Source organism: Camponotus floridanus, unplaced genomic scaffold (assembly GCF_003227725.1).
Source record: "Camponotus floridanus strain SB8 unplaced genomic scaffold, Cflo_v7.5 scaffold1, whole genome shotgun sequence".
NCBI classification, from domain to species: Eukaryota; Metazoa; Arthropoda; class Insecta; order Hymenoptera; family Formicidae; genus Camponotus; species Camponotus floridanus.
The window spans coordinates 314,831-333,882 of NW_020229214.1; the positions used below are offsets into that span (position 1 = coordinate 314,831).

Below are 19,052 nucleotides of genomic sequence, written 5' to 3' on the forward strand. Positions count from 1 at the left end.
CTAGATTCAGTATAGTAGCCTTTGTTTCCATATGAATAATATGAGAGAAGATAAAAATTATATGTATAATTTAGAATGTCATTATTATATTTTCAAACGCATATTAAACCACTATTAAACAAATGGTATTAATACATTTCGTTGATCGACGAATGTGAAATTTATAAAATCATGTTTATCTTTGTAGTTTAACGAATATCTAGCTTACTCTGGATATTTAAGTATACTATATATATATGCATATATGTATATATGTATATATATATTTTTTTAATATAATATCTCTTAGCAAATTAGATTAAAAAAAGAAGCGATATAATCCTTAAAAACTTATCTTTTTAAAAAAAGGTAAAAAAAAGGCGTCAAGTTCATGTACTAATTGTATTCAATTATTATATTGTCTACAAAAGTAGAGATATAAAAAAATTGCGCCAACTAAGAATAAAAATTTATACAAGATAAATAGATACAATGTTTTTAATTAAAATATTTCTATTTAACTTGTACAAGTTTTCTTAATTGTATATCTATATCACTACTTTTGTAGATAATATGACAGTTGGATACAATTAGTACATGAACTTGGCGCTCTTCTTTTATCTTTTTTTAAAAAGGTAAGTTTTTGAGGATTATCTTGTTATACAGCACTGGCATTTCGTGCATAGCACGGAACAAAATCAGAATTTGTGCACATTATATATTACCCTCCGAGAACATTCATGGAAATGACTTTGTAGTTCATGTCCATGTTTTCAATATTCATAGAGGGAGTATCGCTTTCAGGGATCACCTAAAAGCAGATCATGACATCTCAGTCTTCTTTCTGTTTGTCAAGTTTCCTCCATGAACGGCCAATCAGCAGTCGACGTGACAGCGAAAGGGATATCGAAAAGTCGAAGGTGACCCGAGCCTCGCCGAGGGCTGCCGAAGAGGCACCGTGACGTCATGTTGGAGCAGAAGAGATAAGACAGAGGAAGGGTACTCTGTTTCCTGGTGTACGATCGCGGAGCTAGAATTACTCGCGCGTCCCATCGGTTTCGCGTATCTCGAAGATGTCGTACGCGTATCTGTTCAAGTATATCATTATCGGGGACACAGGTAAATAAATGACACGCATTTCGCACGGGACACCCTCGCGAAACGGGACCCTCGTCCCGTGGCTTTCTACGTCATCTTTGACAGGGCCCCTTTGTTTTCGTTCTCGCGTGGTGCGACGATATCTCGCAAGCACGAGAGGAAATGCGTTTCTTCTTTCTTTTTCTCCTTTTCTACTCCGAAAACTGCCTCTGACGAGGAGATTCCCTTGCTTTAAAAACGCGCTCGTTTCCTTTAAATATGTACATCGCGTGCATTGGCATTTTTTTCGATGAATTTTATATCTGTGATTTGCACTTTGTAATTTGATTTGTTGTTATTGCGCGTCGTTTAATTTCCGTAAGACTTGACGAATTGTCTTGCTGATTTCAATGATGATAGCTGTAAATTGTATCTTTAGTAATGAAATTATTCATTTCATAATTAGATACACATATATATTTTGCATACTATGTTTATTATCAAATGAAAATATTGCTGTAATTTTATTTTTGTATAATACTATTCATAGACTTGTTGCGAGTGATGATTATTATAGTTAAGTGATACATATGAAAAATTAAATTAATGCAATATTGTAAATATGTAAATACTCGATGTTAAATAGATATAACATATGATATAGCAAGAAACATATAACATATAACATATGATATAGATATAACAAGAAACATATAGATATATATATATATATATATATATATATATATATATTAAATACATAAGATAAGATAATCAAAAACATTTTTTTTTGTTTATATATTATATATGCTCAATAAGAATATTTTCTTATTATTTTGTCGAACATATATTTCTTATTAAGATTTTACAGTCCATTTACAATTATTTATTAAAACTTTTTATTAGGATTTTAGAATCAAAGATTGTGATTTATGATATTTTTAGGAGTTGGAAAGTCCTGTCTCCTTCTGCAATTTACGGACAAGAGATTTCAGCCAGTCCATGACTTGACAATAGGAGTCGAGTTTGGAGCTCGCATGATTACCATTGATAGCAAGCAAATTAAATTGCAGATTTGGGATACTGTAATTATTTTTAATAATTCTATATATATCGTTACATTTTATACTAATATTTATTCAGAAGTCATAATTTGCAACCAAGTATTACATTAATACTTAATATTCAAATTAATATATTATTATTGTTATATAAATAATATATTGTTATATAAAGAAACTTGCATAAATTTTAATTCTTACTGAGAAAAATATTTTTAATCATGTTTAATAGAATATACTTTTACTTAATAGAATATACTTTTTTTTAAATATTATCAAAGCACGAAAATTTTGTAAAATATATATATACTTATATATATATTTTACTATTTAAGTAGTACGTTAATTGTTAATTATGATTGTTAATTATTATTTTTATAATTTGTTATATAGGCAGGTCAAGAGGCATTTCGTTCTATAACAAGGTCATATTATCGAGGAGCAGCTGGAGCTCTATTGGTGTATGACATTACACGTAGGGAAACCTTTAACCATCTTACAACATGGTTGGAAGATGCAAGGCAACATTCAAATTCCAATATGGTTATCATGTTAATTGGCAACAAAAGTGATTTGGATAGTCGAAGAGAAGTGAGGAGAGAGGAAGGTGAAGCTTTTGCACGAGAACATGGTCTTGTCTTTATGGAGACTAGTGCTAAGACTGCAGCCAATGTAGAAGAAGCATTCATCAATACTGCTAAAGAAATATATGAAAAGATACAGGAGGGAGTCTTTGATATCAATAATGAGGTATGATAGTAATGTTTCTAATTATTTTGCACAAATTTTACATAAACATAAAAACATAAAGTAATTCTTTACAAAATTTTATATATTCTCATCATATTATTTGTAATAACATTAATTTATTATTATTTAATATAATGTTAAATAATATATTCTTATATTTCTATCAATCATAAAAATATATATTTTGATTTATTATAATATATATATTTGCTGTAAAAAAGAGATAAAGTATAAGAATTAAAGCTGTAGTGAAAAGATATAATTACTTATTTTTTCATACCTTTTTTTTTTACATTATAATAGCATTTTTTTTGGAAATATCACATTATGTAAAAAAAATACAGTTTATACATATATAATTTACAAAATAAGATGTTTGTGACTATATGACAATACACATTGAATTGCATAGGCAAATGGTATTAAGATTGGACCACAACATTCGCCAACAAGTCCTGGAGGTTTAGCAGGAACTGGTGGACAAGGTAGTGCGCAAGGTGGTGGGTGCTGCTAGGGGCTGGGGCTTATCTGTCCACCGCTTCATCCTTCTCCGATCTGAATTGACCTGAACTCCTGATCTTTATTTTAATCTGAACACTTTGTACAATTTAATTCTGCGCATGCCGTGTCATGAGGTAACAAACGATAATTGATGTATTTATTAGTTGAAATTATCTTATACACGTAATAAATAGATAGGATTATTGTAAGACGAAAATGTTATAATCACTAAAATCATGAAGCATAAATAAAGTCTTTATTTACAAATTCTTCTAAAGATATGAAAGTGAAGTTACGTCATTTTTTAATATACTTTTGATGAATTTAATTCGAGAGCAAGCAGATATACTTTTCAATTTAATATATAATCATTTTCGTACTTGCACACATCACGTAATAATTTTATCTTTTAACATATTAGATTATTTGAATTAAGGTTTATTTAATTTTTATTTAGAGAATTACATTTATTTAAGAATCCATAGTATAATTTAACTTGAATTATATTGTAAAGTCTATCAGGCTTGTCCCCCACTTTATTTTAGCACGACATATATAAATAATTGTATTAAATAATATATTAATTATTTGGGAATGATAAAGCGGGAGAGGACAGGCGTGTTTCTATTTAATGTTTTATATATTCGTTTAATACATATTGTGTACTGTAATGTAATGTGCACTAATGATCAAAATTCCATTCTATTGATGGTGGCTCATGAACACTGATATGTGTATCAGTTAAACCAATTTGACGATGATTTACACCTAATTATCTAAAATAACACTATATATATGTATGTATTGATGTATAAGATGATGATTATATAAAACATATATTAATCAATGGCGTTAGGAGGCCTATATTCAATCGGATTTATATTCTATATAAATAGTTACACAAGAGAAATCTTATTGCATATGTTATAACAATTGGTATCATTATTTATGGTATTTTTCTGAAAATAAAGGCATTATTAGTGTTATAAACAAATCAAAAATACATTTTTACAATTTATATTATAACTATAACAAAGTTTCTAATAACAACTATGTAACACAAAAGCCATATTTAAAGCCATAGATAAAGATACCGACATGAGTATAACAATGATATCATTTTGCCTGTATTTCATCAAGGCTCGAAAATTCCATTTTAACAAATGTTCCTGTCTTTGTTGCAAGAATTATGAAAATATTTCAGAATCTGCAGAGACATGAGACACGAAAAATACTTAATATTATGATGAATAAGAGATAAGCTCTAGTAGTGCACGTTATTATATTTATTAAAAGATTTGTCAGCTGACAAAAAAGCATACAGTAAGATTGACATTTCTTGATGAAATTACGAAAAGATGCATCTATAAGCATGAATATATTATATCTAGTACAAAATTGGCTTTTCGAGTATTAGGGTGTTATTTATATCTCAAATTACGAGCTTATATCTAATCGTTATACCAAAGAATGTGTCAGCATTGTATATCTTTTTTGCGCTTGTACACTGTAATGATTAAATGGCGTACATTGGCTTCATAAAATTATATATATTCGATACATTTAATTTATTATAATCTAGCGATTATTCTACACCGTCAACATTAATAATATTGACGCTTGTATTTTGTATGTATGGGTTGGGTATATCTTTTCAATTGGAAAATATATATGTGCACATTACTTATCATTCTTGATCCTAAGATACATTATGTAATGAAAGGCTGGAAACTTTAAATTTTTCAGGACTGCATTATATGAATAAAAATATAAATAACGAGCACACAATCGCCCTGCAAAAGATACAAGACTGCAAATTTTAATTAAAAAATGAATATAATATTTAATATTGTATCCTGCGCTCAAGTTATATATTTTCATAGTAGCATTTTTATTTAAGTAACAGGGAGATTTATGAAAAAAATTAATTTGTATCTAATATTGTTGTAAATTTGAAAAAGATGTAACTTTCAAATTTTCGAGCAAGGCAGATTGTTTGAAAATTTCGCGCGCGAAACGATGCGTGTACATTTCGCTTGTATTTTGTATGTATGGGTTGGATATATCTTTTCAATTGGAAAATATATATGTGCACATTACTTATCATTCTTGATCCTAAGATACATTATGTAATGGAAGGCTGGAAACTTTAAATTTTTCAGGACTGCATAATATGAATAAAAATATAAATAACGAGCACACAATCGTCCTGCGAAAGATACAAGACTGCAAATTTTAATTAAAAAATGAGTATAATATTTAATATTATTTAATATTGTATCCTTCGCTCAAGTTATATATTTTCATAGTGGTATTTTTATTTAAGTGACAGGGAGATTTATGGAAAAAATGAATTTGTATCTAATATTGTTGTAAGTTTGAAAAAGATGTAACTTTCAAATTTTCGAGCAAGACAGGTTTGAAAATTTCGCGCGCGAAACGTCACGATGCGATGTACTTTTCCCTACAGCTGATTAGTAGTTGACACATGGACGTAAGAAATACTGGACAGAGCATAAAGTACTCTTTTAGACGAGGGGAATGAAATCTGAGGGGTAAGGGGTTTATTGTCGCGACCATCTTAAATGCATCAAATTTAGCGTCTATTTTCACGTCGCACGGACGTAAATCGAATAAAATATGAGAGATTCCGTGAAATCATCTATCATCTGAAATTGCTGTGTTATTCCGAATCATTTTTGAATATTAAAAAATTCAAAAATATCACACTCCGTGAAATTAATATCCGTCGCCATGCCTCATATTCCGTTGCAGTAGACATTTCTTTCCCCTCACCCTTTGAGCTTCATTCACGCAGCAATACACTCTGTCCAGTATTTCTTACGTCCATGCTTCTCATTAAAATGTATAAAACTGTACATCGCACATTTAATACGATTAATATACTACGTAATAAAATGTAATACACTAATGAAATAATTAAATATTATTTTTGAAAGCATAATAAAATCCAGGCAGCATACGCTTATGTTTACATCGACATCCAAAGCACTGAGAGGTTAGGTTAGGTTAGGTTAGATCGAAAAAATTTAACAGTTGGCAGCCCTACGAGATAGGTTGTGCAGCACTGCGCGTATATAAAATAAATTTGAAATCGCTTCTAGCCTAACCATCTTCACGCGATCGACTTTATTTGAATTGCACGGCATCGCATCGAATTATGATGCGGCGCCGATTTGTTCGAACGTAATTCAGGACATCGCGATACTGTATAAGCGTCGAATGAGCACGAATTGTCACGCAAATATGATAAATCACATTTACTCACCGTTCACCGGCTGTTCCACAGGCCGCACCACTCGCTCGCCTCGGGACGTCCCATTCCGATCTTGATGCACACAAACTCACACGATATCATCAACGCGAACGTGCGACACTTTATTCGGCACTCCCGATATTCGCTCGCATCCGATAATCATCATCAAGGGCGCAAATAACGCGACGCGACTTCGCTCTATCTTCGCGATCGCGCTATCACTGAACTGTGAAAAATAGCTGTCGCGCACTTTCACCGACATATTATGAAAGTCGCGCGATCATCCTTGGACACTTTCGACGCTCTTTCACTCGCGATATTCGTTTAAAAACGGTTAAAAGACGCGAAAAATGCGGACGTACGACGATCCGTGTAACTGCGTATGACTCCGATTCACGTATGACGCGTATGACGTAGCTATGACGCGTATGACGTACAGTCACGCGCCAACATGGCGGTCGAACCAGTGCGCAGAAACGAATGCGCACTGGTTCGGCCGCCATGTTAGCGCGTGACTGCTACGTCATACGCGTCATACGTGAATCGGAGTCATACGCAGTTACACGGATCGTCGTACGTCGGCATTTTTCGCGTCTTTTAACCGTTTTTAAACGAATATCGCGAGTGAAAGAGCGTCGAAAGTGTCCAAGGATGATCGCGCGACTTTCATAATATGTCGGTGAAAGTGCGCGACAGCTATTTTTCACAGTTCAGTGATAGCGCGATCGCGAAGATGGAGTGAAGTCGCGTCGCGTTATTTGCGCCCTTGATGATGATTATCGGATGCGAGCGAATATCGGGAGTGCCGAATAAAGTGTCGCGCGTTCGCGTTGATGATATCGTGTGCATTAAGATCGGAATGGGACGTCCCGAGGCGAGCGAGTGGAGCGGCCTGTGGAACAGCCGGTGAACGGTGAGTAGATGTGATTTATCATATTTGCGTGACAATTCGTGCTCATTCGACGCTTATACAGTATCGCGATGTCCCGAATTACGTTCGAAAAAATCGGCGCCGCATCATAATTCGATGCAATGCCGTGCAATTCAAATAAAGTCGATCGCGTGAAGATGGTTAGGCTAGAAGCGATTTCAAATTTATTTTATATACGCGCAGTGCTGCACAGCCTATCTCGTAGGGCTGCCAACTGTTAAGGTGCAATTTTATTGACGCTAAAAAGTAGCGTCAATGAAAAGGCCGCTTTACACACTGAAAAAATTGAAACTGTTGAACTTTATTTTATTGACGCCAAATCTAGAGAAAGTCTATTTTAATTTGCCGCTGGTTTCTAGCGTCAATGAAATTGCACCTTAATTGATCAATTGCAACGTCAAATGGGACGCTCCCGATGCTGCCATATAAAGGTACCTTTAATGCCTCCAGCCAATCATCTCTCGCTATTTTATTTTGGCCGAAGCAGGAAATTGATTGGCCACCACGTGAGTCGTATATACGAAAAATTCGCAAGTATTCGAAAAGTATATACGCATGGAAAAATCAATCAATAATTCGTCTAGTACAAATAATATGGTCGCATTCGAAGGACTCAACCGCTGATGTGATTAATTAATATTTTTTTGTACATGTATTTTGAATCTATATAAATCATGGACGTAAGAAATACTGGACAGAGCATAAAGTACTCTTTTAGACGAGGGGAGTGAAATCTGAGGGGTAAGGAGTTTATTGTCGCGGCCATCTTAGATGCATCAGATTTAGCGTCTATTTTCACGTCGCACGGACGTAAATCGAATAAAATATGAGAGATTCCTTGAAATCATCTATCATCTGAAATTGCTGTGTTATTCCGAATCATTTTTGAATATTAAGAAATTCAAAAATATCACACTCCGTGAAATTAATATCCGTCGCCATCTTACATGCCTCATATTCCGTTGCAGTAGACATTTCTTTCCCCTCACCCTTTGAGCTTCACCCCCGCAATACACTCTGTCCAGTATTTCTTACGTCCATGAGTTGACAGTTGACGTGTCGCGCCACCGTCGAGGGCGCCGAGTCAAGTCGAGTCGCTTGTCGCGCTGCATCTCGGAGATATGCCGTGACTGCATCTCGGCTGTTTTACCAGCGCAAGTGCCATCGTCGGTCGACCCCGGCAACGGGTTCGCGCGCAGCGTGTCCGAGACGACCACTAGCATCACCAGGTTACTCCGACGTACTTTATTCGGAGTGACGATCCCATCAATCGGGCTGCTGTCAAACACGGTGCGGAGACGAGGAGACGCCAGTGGACGCCATGATGGTAGGTGGAACCTGTTATCAATCGGTGGCCGGCGATCCATCCGTCTGACCTTTGCCTTCGATCGGCGTGAATCTTTCACCAAGTCTCCCGCTCCCCTTCGCGCGAACACTTGTTTGAACACTCGCAGACTTTAATCTACGCGAAAAATGTTGCAGGACGGTATATGTGACACTGCCGACATCTTAAACAGCGTGCCTCCGAAGAAGGTATTTATGCTGTTGTTGCTCCTGTCCTTCTTCCTCTCCTCGCTATCTTATCTTCCTGTGACACGTATTTGCTATAATTATTGGAATGTGTCTAATTTTCTGTTGTCGCATCGTCCATCACTTCTACTCCAACGTATCTCTTCTTTCAGACAATCCATGCCGATACCATAGATCTCTCAGATAAGTCCCTGCAGGTGGACATTTCGGATGCTCTCAGCGAGAAGGATAAAGTAAAGTTTACTGTACATACAAAAACTACTCTACCTGAATTTCAAAAACCGGACAATCTAGTTGTGAGGCAACACGAAGAGTTTGTATGGCTTCACGATCGATTTGAGGAAAATGAGGAATATGCTGGTTATATTGTACGTGAAATCTTTGCTCCCTAGCATATGCTTAATTCGCGTTTCACTCTTAAGTATTAATATTGATGTTATTATGGTAGATTCCACCGTGTCCACCAAGACCGGACTTTGATGCGTCACGTGAAAAGTTACAAAAACTTGGCGAAGGTGAGGGAAACATGACGCGTGAAGAGTTTAATAAGATGAAGCAAGAGTTGGAAGCGTAAGTTTTTTGTATACGTTGATTTATACTATATTTATTATCACATTTTAACTGTGAAGATTTAAAAATCTAATTTTAATATATTCATTATCTTGCAGGGAATACTTGGCCACTTTTAAGAAAACTGTTGCTATGCATGAAATGTTTCTGACCAGATTGGCGCATCATCCAGTCTTTCGGAACGATCATAATCTAAGGGTATTCTTGGAATATGATCAAGATCTTTGTGTACGAGGTAATATTCCCTATGCATTTGTATTTTGCATAATGTGTAACATAAATTGGAGATAGATGTAGAATATTTATTCTGTTTATTTTTGCAGGGAAGAATAAAATGGAAATGTTTGGTGGTCTAGTAAAATCGTTTTCCAAAACTACCGATGAATATTACTTATCAGCTACGGTGAAAGATGTGAATGATTTCTTTGATCAAGAAATGACATTCCTTCAAACTTATCACCATAATCTAAAAGAAGCAACGAGGTTGGCTGATCGTCAGACGGCTAAACATAAAGATGTGGCAGATTCATATATAAAGATTTCCACCAATCTTTTACAATTAGCTACAACAGATACTGGAAAACTCGAAAGATTCTTAACTAAAATAGCTGAGACTTTTGAGAAATTACGAGTAAGAATATTTTATAGAATGTGATTAAGTTTCAAATCTGCCTTTATTATTTATTATTAAATTTTTCTTTCTTTTTGCAGAAAGTTGAAGGACGGGTAGCATCAGATGAAGATTTAAAATTATCAGACACTCTTCGTTATTACATGAGAGATACAGCTGCAGCTAAAAGGCTTCTTTTTAGAAGACTGAAAGCTTTACACGAATATGAGTCTGCAAATCGTACTCTTGAAAAAGCTCGTGCCAAAAATAAGGATGTTCACGCGGTAAGTTTGCATTGTTTTTTTCTTATAATTTGCAAATTGATATTCATGCAATATACCTCCAGATGTAATTCTTATTATAAAATAACATACAGAGAGAGAGAGAGAGAGAGAGAGAGAGAGAGAGAGAGAGAGAGAGAGAGAGAGAGAGAGAGAGAGAGAGAGAGAGAGAGGAGTAGGGCAAAATTGACATATAATAAATACAATAATATTAGTTTTTAAAATCACATTAATATCATATTCAGTTAAACTGCAGTTATTAGATACTATCATCAAGTTATGGCCATGAATAGCATCTAATCAGAACTTTAATTTTTCTTGCTTTTCAAGGCACTGGAGGTTGCTGAGGTGTGTCATATATTGTTTGTCATATATTTTTTGCAGTAGTGCTTAAAAAATATAGATCCTGTTTAGATCAGCTCCTCCCCTTTTACCCTTTTTTTTTTAGATTTATCAAAAGTAATTTGATCAAGATTTATTACGCGTATATTACATAAAAGCATTTTAAAGAAATACTAGGTTTTATAACATTATATGATATAAGTTTATTATTAAATAATATTAGAAATTAATTTCATAATTCCTCTATTTGAAAACCATATATTTTTACAAAATTTCTACAAGATAAATTTTCTCATATACAGATAAATATACAGATAAATAATTAATATGTAAAATATATACGTGAAATAATTTCGTTTCAAACAGAAAGATAAATCAGCACAAATTAATTATTGTAGCACAAAAGTTATTGTCAATGCATGAATAAGTTGCATGCACTTGAATATTATTGCAATAATTATATCATTTATCATGCGACTATAATATTTTTATAATAGAGATATTATTGTTGAGGTTTGCTGATGGACATGCTAAATATTACATTATATAATTGCATCTTGAAAGTTTTAAATGAACAAAATATATTTAATATATTTCGTGATATTTTAAATTTGTGTTGTATTATATCAAGGCGGAACAAGCACAAAGTGAGGCATGTGAGAAATTTGAACAGATGTCTGATAAAGGAAAAGAAGGTAAATAGAATTACAAAAAGAAGATAAGTAAAAATAGATGTATATTATTCAGTTAGAAATAATGTAATCAATATCATTCTGTAAGAAAATAGGTGTAGGAATATAGAATAAAGACAAATAATAAATGTACATTACTTTTTATCGCAAAGTACATACGCAAAGTGTGTTTCGTTTTTTTATTTATAAAATGATATTGATTATTCAAATTGTTTAAAGTATTATTAATACTTGCAATAATTTTTTAGAATTATTAGATTTCAAAACTAGGCGAGTAGCAGCGTTTAAAAAGAATCTCATTGAACTAACAGAACTGGAAATAAAACATGCTAAAGTGAGTGTAGCTTCTTGTTTTTTTTAAGCTGAATTAATATTACACGAAAATATTGCAAACATATATATCGAGAATGTATTTACATTATATGTTCACAGTCGCACGCGGAATTGCTCAAGAAATGTTTATCCGTGCTCCGGGAAGAGTGATCTAGTTTTAACGTTGCCATGGATGAACCTACGCGCATGCATTCTGTATGCAGATAACAGTTTATTTAAAATATAATAATGGTACTGTAAAAAATACTATATATATTTTTTGTTAACTAAATTTATTAGATCTATCTTACATTGAAAATAAAATACTGTATTAATAGCTGCAAAGTGACTGCGAAAAACGGATATTTACTATCTATCTTTGAGCTGTAAAAAGCTATGCAAGTGCTGCTATCAGCTTCTGCTTAATAGAATAATTATGTAAGCAATTTTATAAGAGTTTGGATAATACTTGTGTTAGAAAGAAATAACACGCATTTCTATTGTAAAAAAATTAAATGTTATCGAGTCCCTTTGCAGCTTTGAATTAAGAGCCTCTCTGTTACACTTATAAAGGTTCTCTATATAAACATAAATATATATATATAGAAGAGATATATATATATATATATATATATATATATATATATATATCTATATATATACATATATGTATAAATAAGAATATATCTATATGGAGCATGTTATTATTATAATACTTAAGTATAGGATAAATTTGTGAAGGAGGAATCGTTAGTATAAAAGCTCAGGATGATTAAAGTTAATATAAACAATTAGATTTTCATAAATGAACTTTCCAGATTTTTATGATACATTGGTAATTATTCCGACAAATAATTATTCGTAATTGCGTTCGTTTTAAGATTAGGAAGCAAAGCAATGCGCAATGATTAAAGGGACCTTGAAACGATTTATAATAAAGTGCAATTATACTTTTCATTCTAGCGTTGTAAAGCCATATTTATGCTTTTGCGTTCTTTCGTTATGCACTTCATCACCACTTTTGTTTGTCGTGCAAATTACATTGAATACTTTATTACCACTCATCTGGCGCCGTAAACTAGAAAAAAAGGAGAGGAATGCTTTATGATCATTCGAGTATACAATTCCGGTGATTGTTTTTTTCATTAGAGATGAATAATTGCACACAAATATTTTCGTAAGTTTTTATTGAATCGAATCATTTTTCTTTTCTATAATACATGATTGCAGACATATACTGAGAAATTCATTAAGTTGCAAGTTTTATCGTTTAATTCTTTAAGAATTAATTCGAAATCCACCGTAATGTTACCGTACATTATCGTCTTATCCTTAATGTCAGTAGATCCTATGAATATCCTATGAGTGAGTGCAGATAAACGCGCTGCGATGCGGACAACGTCGTATCCCGTTTATCGTACGCCGATCTTAATTAATTTGGTATCGTTACACCGTACAGTTAATATAATCTTAACAATAATGAATGGAAAGACGACGCAATAGAAAATATTTTTTTTTTGGTACGCAAAAGTCACGTTGCAAAACGTCTCGCTCTTTCAACGCCATTTCTATTTGCTTTCTCTTGTTCTTTATTCTCGCTTATATTTATTCTCAATCAAAGTATTATTACAGATATATAGAATTGCGATAAAACACATATATTTTTGAGAACAATAATTAACGCACGCTCTTTCAGTTTAACAGTATTGCTTTTATTTTGCGTCTGCGTCACCTGTTGACAAAATTTGTGGAAATATGAAATTTTTTACGTATTTTGATAAACAAATTATATTCCACAAATAATGACAGTTATTCACTACTAAACGTATATATTCATTTTGAATGACGTATAAAAGATGACCCAAAAAGATATGATTAAAAAGACGCGAGTGATTTTATTTTATTTGCGAAAGTAATGAATTAAATCCATCAATTCATTCATGTTTTCGAATAAAAAATATTTTTACGTTCTGATATTAGGGACATATATGTATAAATTTAATTAAAAAATAAAATAAATGTTTCTATAGCGGATACACTTTTCTCGAGATACATATTTCACCTGTATTCGAAATTATCGATCGAAATTTCGGGCTCTAACGAGAATCATGTTTCGGAGTAAAATTCTAACAATAAGAGTAATCTATACCCACATAAGCGCTACACGTGTGCAGAATATAATCCCACGGGTCTGTTAACAATTGTAATTTCATTGTGTAGGTACGGAACAATGAATGCGGTCCATATTATATTTTAATTCGACTTTATTTCGCTCGTTAGCATTATCATCGGACCATATTCCGGCAAATGCGGAAGCGTTCATTTCGGAAAATTTATCGTTCTCACGCGATATATAAACGGGGTTGGTTATCGGGAATGCACGATCGTTGTTAATAACACGGCAGGTAATTATCGATTCTCATTGATCAACAAATAGGAGCATTCGCTCCTGGATTATGCTCGTTCACCACGATAATGAATTTTTCACAAGCAACGCGAATGGCTTTTTTATTTTTCGATTATTAAATGATATCCTACGCGGAAAGAAAAAAAATGTAGAGATTAAATTCGCAAATCGCGTGAACGTCTTGCGAATAAAAGCGTATCAGTGAATGTATTATTTCCTTTCATTTGTCAGAAGTACACAGTAAAAAATTGTGCGTCCATATGTTACAATTTTCTTGTGTTACCACGTTTTGATTAATATTTCAATGTAAAATTAACATACAACTGATATGTTATTATTTTTATAATGTTTTCATATGTTACATTTATGTCAACTTTATAACTTAATACTTTGTACATGTCTCTTAGAAATGGAATATTATTTTGAGTATTTTTAACATAATCATTTTAAATAATTAACATGTCTCAAAATCAATTTAACATTCTAAAAAAAGTTAAAGTAAATCTTTAAATAATTTTAAACTTTGACATACAAAAATAATCAAATTTACTAACATTAAATGTTTCTATTACAAATAATTTAAGTTAAAATAATTACTATTATATGTTAATCCTTAAGATTTTTTACGAGTTATTATAACTATTTTTTATGTAATTTTTAATTAATTTGTATGTTATTTTTACAATCAATAACAAAAATAAAGTATCATGTCAATTATTTAACATTTTTAATTTGTCAATAAGTAATACATGACAAATGAGTTATTTTTATTTAAAATTTAGAGTGGACTTTCTGGGACACGTGAAAAATATTATAATGGACATTTTATTTTTTACTATGTACAAGCATGCACTCGATTCCGTATATTCCGTATATTTATTTTAATTATACGTGTATCTTAAAATATTACTTGATTTATAGAGAAGAAAAAAATTACACTTGTTATAAAATCTGTCACCAAGAAATTAAAAAGATTTAAATTGCCTCTGGAATTACAGAAATTTTCATGTAAATATATAAATGATTTTAAGGGATGTTTCTGAGCAATTTAATCTTTATCTTAAAAAGTTTCTTTTTGTTTGTATGTGTGTGTTATTAAGTCAATTTATTTAACATTGGAATAAGATTGTTATTTAAAGTTTTAAAGACGCGTCACTTTAAATTAGTCGGCAAATTGTTTTAAAAATGAGTCAAATTTCTTTTTAAGACGCGTTAACATTATAACTATATTACTACTATAACGTTTAGTCACGTGTCAGGAGAGATACGAACAGTTGGATATCCGCAAGACGTTGCTAGTAAACGCTTCAAGTCGTTTCGAAGTTTTATTAGCTGTCATGGCACGGAAACACGGCTCTATTAATATCCGAGTAATTGAGAATGAAATACAATCTTATAGAAAATACGTATTTGCACATTTATGCTGGTATTTATGCGAGGTAAACAAGCCCGAGAGATACTCAATGTCTGTTATATATTTCGAATTTCTCTCTATCGCACATTATTTGTCTTTTACTTTCGCGATCGTGTCAAGATTTACTCTCTCTCTCTCTCAAGATATAATGAATTTCGCGCACACGTTGGCGTTTAATTTATATTTAAATCTATGCGAAATGTTGTAGATCTCTCTTCAATTTTTTCCCAAACATGCGATGTGGGCACGTTATATACAAGTTCGCTGTTAAAATTTTTATGAAATCACCATCACCGTTAATGTCAATCTTAATTCTTATCGTCGATTCTTAATCTGATAATTTTTTTAATCAACGTAATATAATTCTCAAAACTGAGTTCTTTTATATTTAAGGGCAAATTAACATTATGTATATTATGGTTAATGATACATCAAGTTTTTTTTAATATTTATCTGAATTTATAGATCGACGAAGGCGACCTAGTTACCACCTTTTCGGTGGCCATCGTTAGATATCTAAACGCGAGTGCGACACCTGAAATATCGTGCTCGACGAATACCGGACATTAATTCATTCCGAGACGCCCACGTGACGTGATTTCTCTTTGGTCGTCGCGAAAATACGACGATGAAGAATGCACAGACTCGGGGATCCTAAGCTAAGGGGGTGGGAGGGGGGGGGTTGGTGGGCGCGAGAGAAGCGTAGTAATATATATCTACGCGGTTGTGCGGGAGATTTCGAGCAGATTTATGATAACGGTATGCATCTGGGTCGGCCAATCAGTCTTCCGCCCGCTGGGCTGCAATCCTGGGCTCTCGTTCGCACCTGCACTCTCAGTCGCGCTCGAATCTCGAATCGAATTCAAATCCGGTCAGTCTAATTGTCTACGATGTCTAGCTGGAAACTCGAAATAGATTAGCCCCGATTATCCCCTCGCCCCTATGAATCCCGAATGAAATTCAATCGCCAAATCGGTGGCCTTTGGAAAAAAATTTCCTCATCCCTTTTGCTCTTGTCGGATTTGCTCCTTTTAGAAAATCGTGCGATTGTGAATTTCGTCTCATTGAAATTTTTCCCTTCATTTTGCTAGAAATGTCAAAGGGTGGAAATATCAAAAAGATACTTTAAAGATGTCTAAATAAGATCTTTGAGTCGTTTTTAGGCGTCTCTTAGGGACGTGTGTCGTCCTAAGATTGTACAGGATTATTTGATTTCGTCTTGATTAAAGTATTGCCATAATCATTGATCAATGGAATCATATGCAAATTATCGACATTGCTGTTCCTTGTCGCACGCTTAACGCACTCGCTGCATTATTATAATGTATTTCCACTCGTGCATTATTTGTACTTATCATCAAATCATGCATGGAATCGCTTGTAATACGACTGTCGTATCGATCGCGAATTTGTTGCGACTGATATCAATAATTCGTCAGACATTTTCGGACGAGAGGCGCGTGCGTTGCAAGACCGAATTAATAAACGCCGAGTATAATTAGGATCTATTGTGAATGGGGAATGTGTTAAAATTTCATGTGGAAACAATGTGACCGAGCGGCATGTCGTGAAGTTGTTAATGAATTTTTCTCTCGAATAAATTATCCGCGTTTTTTTTTTTTTTTTTTTTCATAAAATACCTTCGGCCTCTCTTTTTCCATTTTGTATAGTACATAGACTAATGTGAAAATAATGTAAACATCTGAAAAATAAATTAGATTTGTTTATTAATAAGACGTCCGGCCACCTGCCTTTAATACAGCTTCAATTCTCCTTGAAATAGTCATACAATTTTTGAATAATCTCCAGGGGAATATTGTCCCAATTCTTTTATCAAAATATCTGCCAATTGCTTCAGAGATGTTGGAGAAGGAAATCTGCTTCTCATTTTCTTTTCCAAAACTGTCCATAGTGGTTCGATGATATTTAAATCGGTTAATTGTGCTGGCCAGAAAAGATGTTGAAGTCAAATCAAGATTGAATCTTTCTAACTATGTATATTGGTACGTTATCATTTTGAAAAGTGGTATTATTTGATAGAAAAATGGGACAATATTTCACTAGAGATTGTTCAAAAATTGCATGATTCTAATTCAAGGAGAATCGAAGCTATATTAAAGACAAATGGTGACCCAATATCTTATTAATAAATAAATAGTATTTATTTTCCAGGTGTTCACATTATTTTATTCATCCTTGATATATGTGTGACAAATGCACATGTTCGTAGCATAAATACAATTCAAGATTCTTGAGCGTTGTCTTATATAGCTAAAAATAACGTCGTTAAAATAGCTACGGTACCATTAACACGCGACCTGTTTTTATTCGAAATAAACATGATATTTCTATTCGTGTTAAACAACTTTACTCTCTTCTTTCCTTTTCCTTTCTTCGTCTACTGCATGTTTTAATAATTGTAAGATTCACGAGGTGGCACGAAATAGGCTTGCATGAACATTAAAGAACAGTCGAATTCGCGAATATTAGATCGAGTCAGTTTTTGAGTTAAAATATAAGAGTTTATGTAAAAAAATGGAGCGATTTAATCAAATATTTGGAGCAATATCAGCAAGAAAAAATATCGTTGAAAAAATAATTTTTTAAATATATTATTATGCAATTGCCAATAATCTAGAAATTTTTATATCGAATCGTTTTCAAATTGCAAATTTTTGTAAGATATATATAATATTATTATATATTTAAAAGATTAAAAATAAGTTCACAAATTCCTTCATAATAATCATGATATTTTATGTAACTTGCAGCTAAAAGCAATTTGAAAATAAATTTAGATTATTAGTAAAATATAGTTGAAAATATTTTTAGATTATTAGTAATCGTATATAAAATCATATAAAAAAAACGAACATGTAAACAAGCTTATATATCACATAAAAAAGGGTCAATTTGCAATATTGTTCTCGATAATAAACAAAACATCTCTCTTGAAGTATTTCTTGTACTTAATTGTTAATTGAAAAAAAAACGTTATTTTTATACAAAATTTCATATAAAAATAAATATAACAAATGTGGACATTGGATAAAATCCTTGGATTATCAGGTCGATTTCCGAGGCAGCTGGATAACCGGAAACAATTAAAGGAATGAGCTCTTCAAAAAGGAATTACGAACGCGAAAGAATGATAGCACTGGCGTAAGAAACAAAAGGACACGTACGTTTGTAGCTTCCGGGAGCCTCGAGAGCATTCTCGATTTAATTCCGCGGGGATTTCCGTTTTCTATCGATGTTTTTGCAGAGGGATCGCCTATTACGCCGATTGCGACGTCGGGACACGTGGGGGATAAAGAA

At 32.7% G+C, this 19,052-nt stretch overlaps 2 protein-coding genes across 5 annotated transcripts; both read left to right on the forward strand.

Moving 5' to 3' along the window:
• Window positions 1–907: 907 nt before the first annotated feature.
• Window positions 908–3,635, forward strand: LOC105253525 (ras-related protein Rab-2). Its single transcript, XM_011261608.2, has 4 exons — window positions 908–1,098; window positions 2,002–2,141; window positions 2,511–2,867; window positions 3,280–3,635. Exons 1-4 carry the CDS (start codon window positions 1,053–1,055, stop codon window positions 3,379–3,381), a joined length of 645 nt encoding a protein of 214 aa, XP_011259910.2. The 5' UTR covers window positions 908–1,052; the 3' UTR covers window positions 3,382–3,635.
• A 4,986-nt stretch (window positions 3,636–8,621) lies between these two features.
• Window positions 8,622–12,510, forward strand: LOC105253524 (sorting nexin-6). 4 transcript variants are annotated; one of them, XM_011261605.3, is made up of 11 exons: window positions 8,622–8,903; window positions 9,059–9,109; window positions 9,259–9,474; window positions 9,555–9,676; window positions 9,775–9,911; window positions 10,000–10,307; window positions 10,388–10,570; window positions 10,898–10,915; window positions 11,541–11,604; window positions 11,850–11,935; window positions 12,034–12,510. In XM_011261605.3, the coding sequence occupies exons 1-11, from the start codon at window positions 8,898–8,900 to the stop codon at window positions 12,082–12,084; spliced, it is 1,242 nt and encodes a 413-aa protein (XP_011259907.1). In that variant the 5' UTR covers window positions 8,622–8,897; the 3' UTR covers window positions 12,085–12,510. The 4 variants fall into 4 exon arrangements, with proteins under 4 accessions (XP_011259907.1, XP_011259909.1, XP_011259905.1 ...); XM_011261607.3 differs by lacking the exon at window positions 9,059–9,109; XM_011261603.3 differs by lacking the exon at window positions 8,622–8,903 and having other exon boundaries at window positions 8,910–9,109.
• Window positions 12,511–19,052: the final 6,542 nt, after the last annotated feature.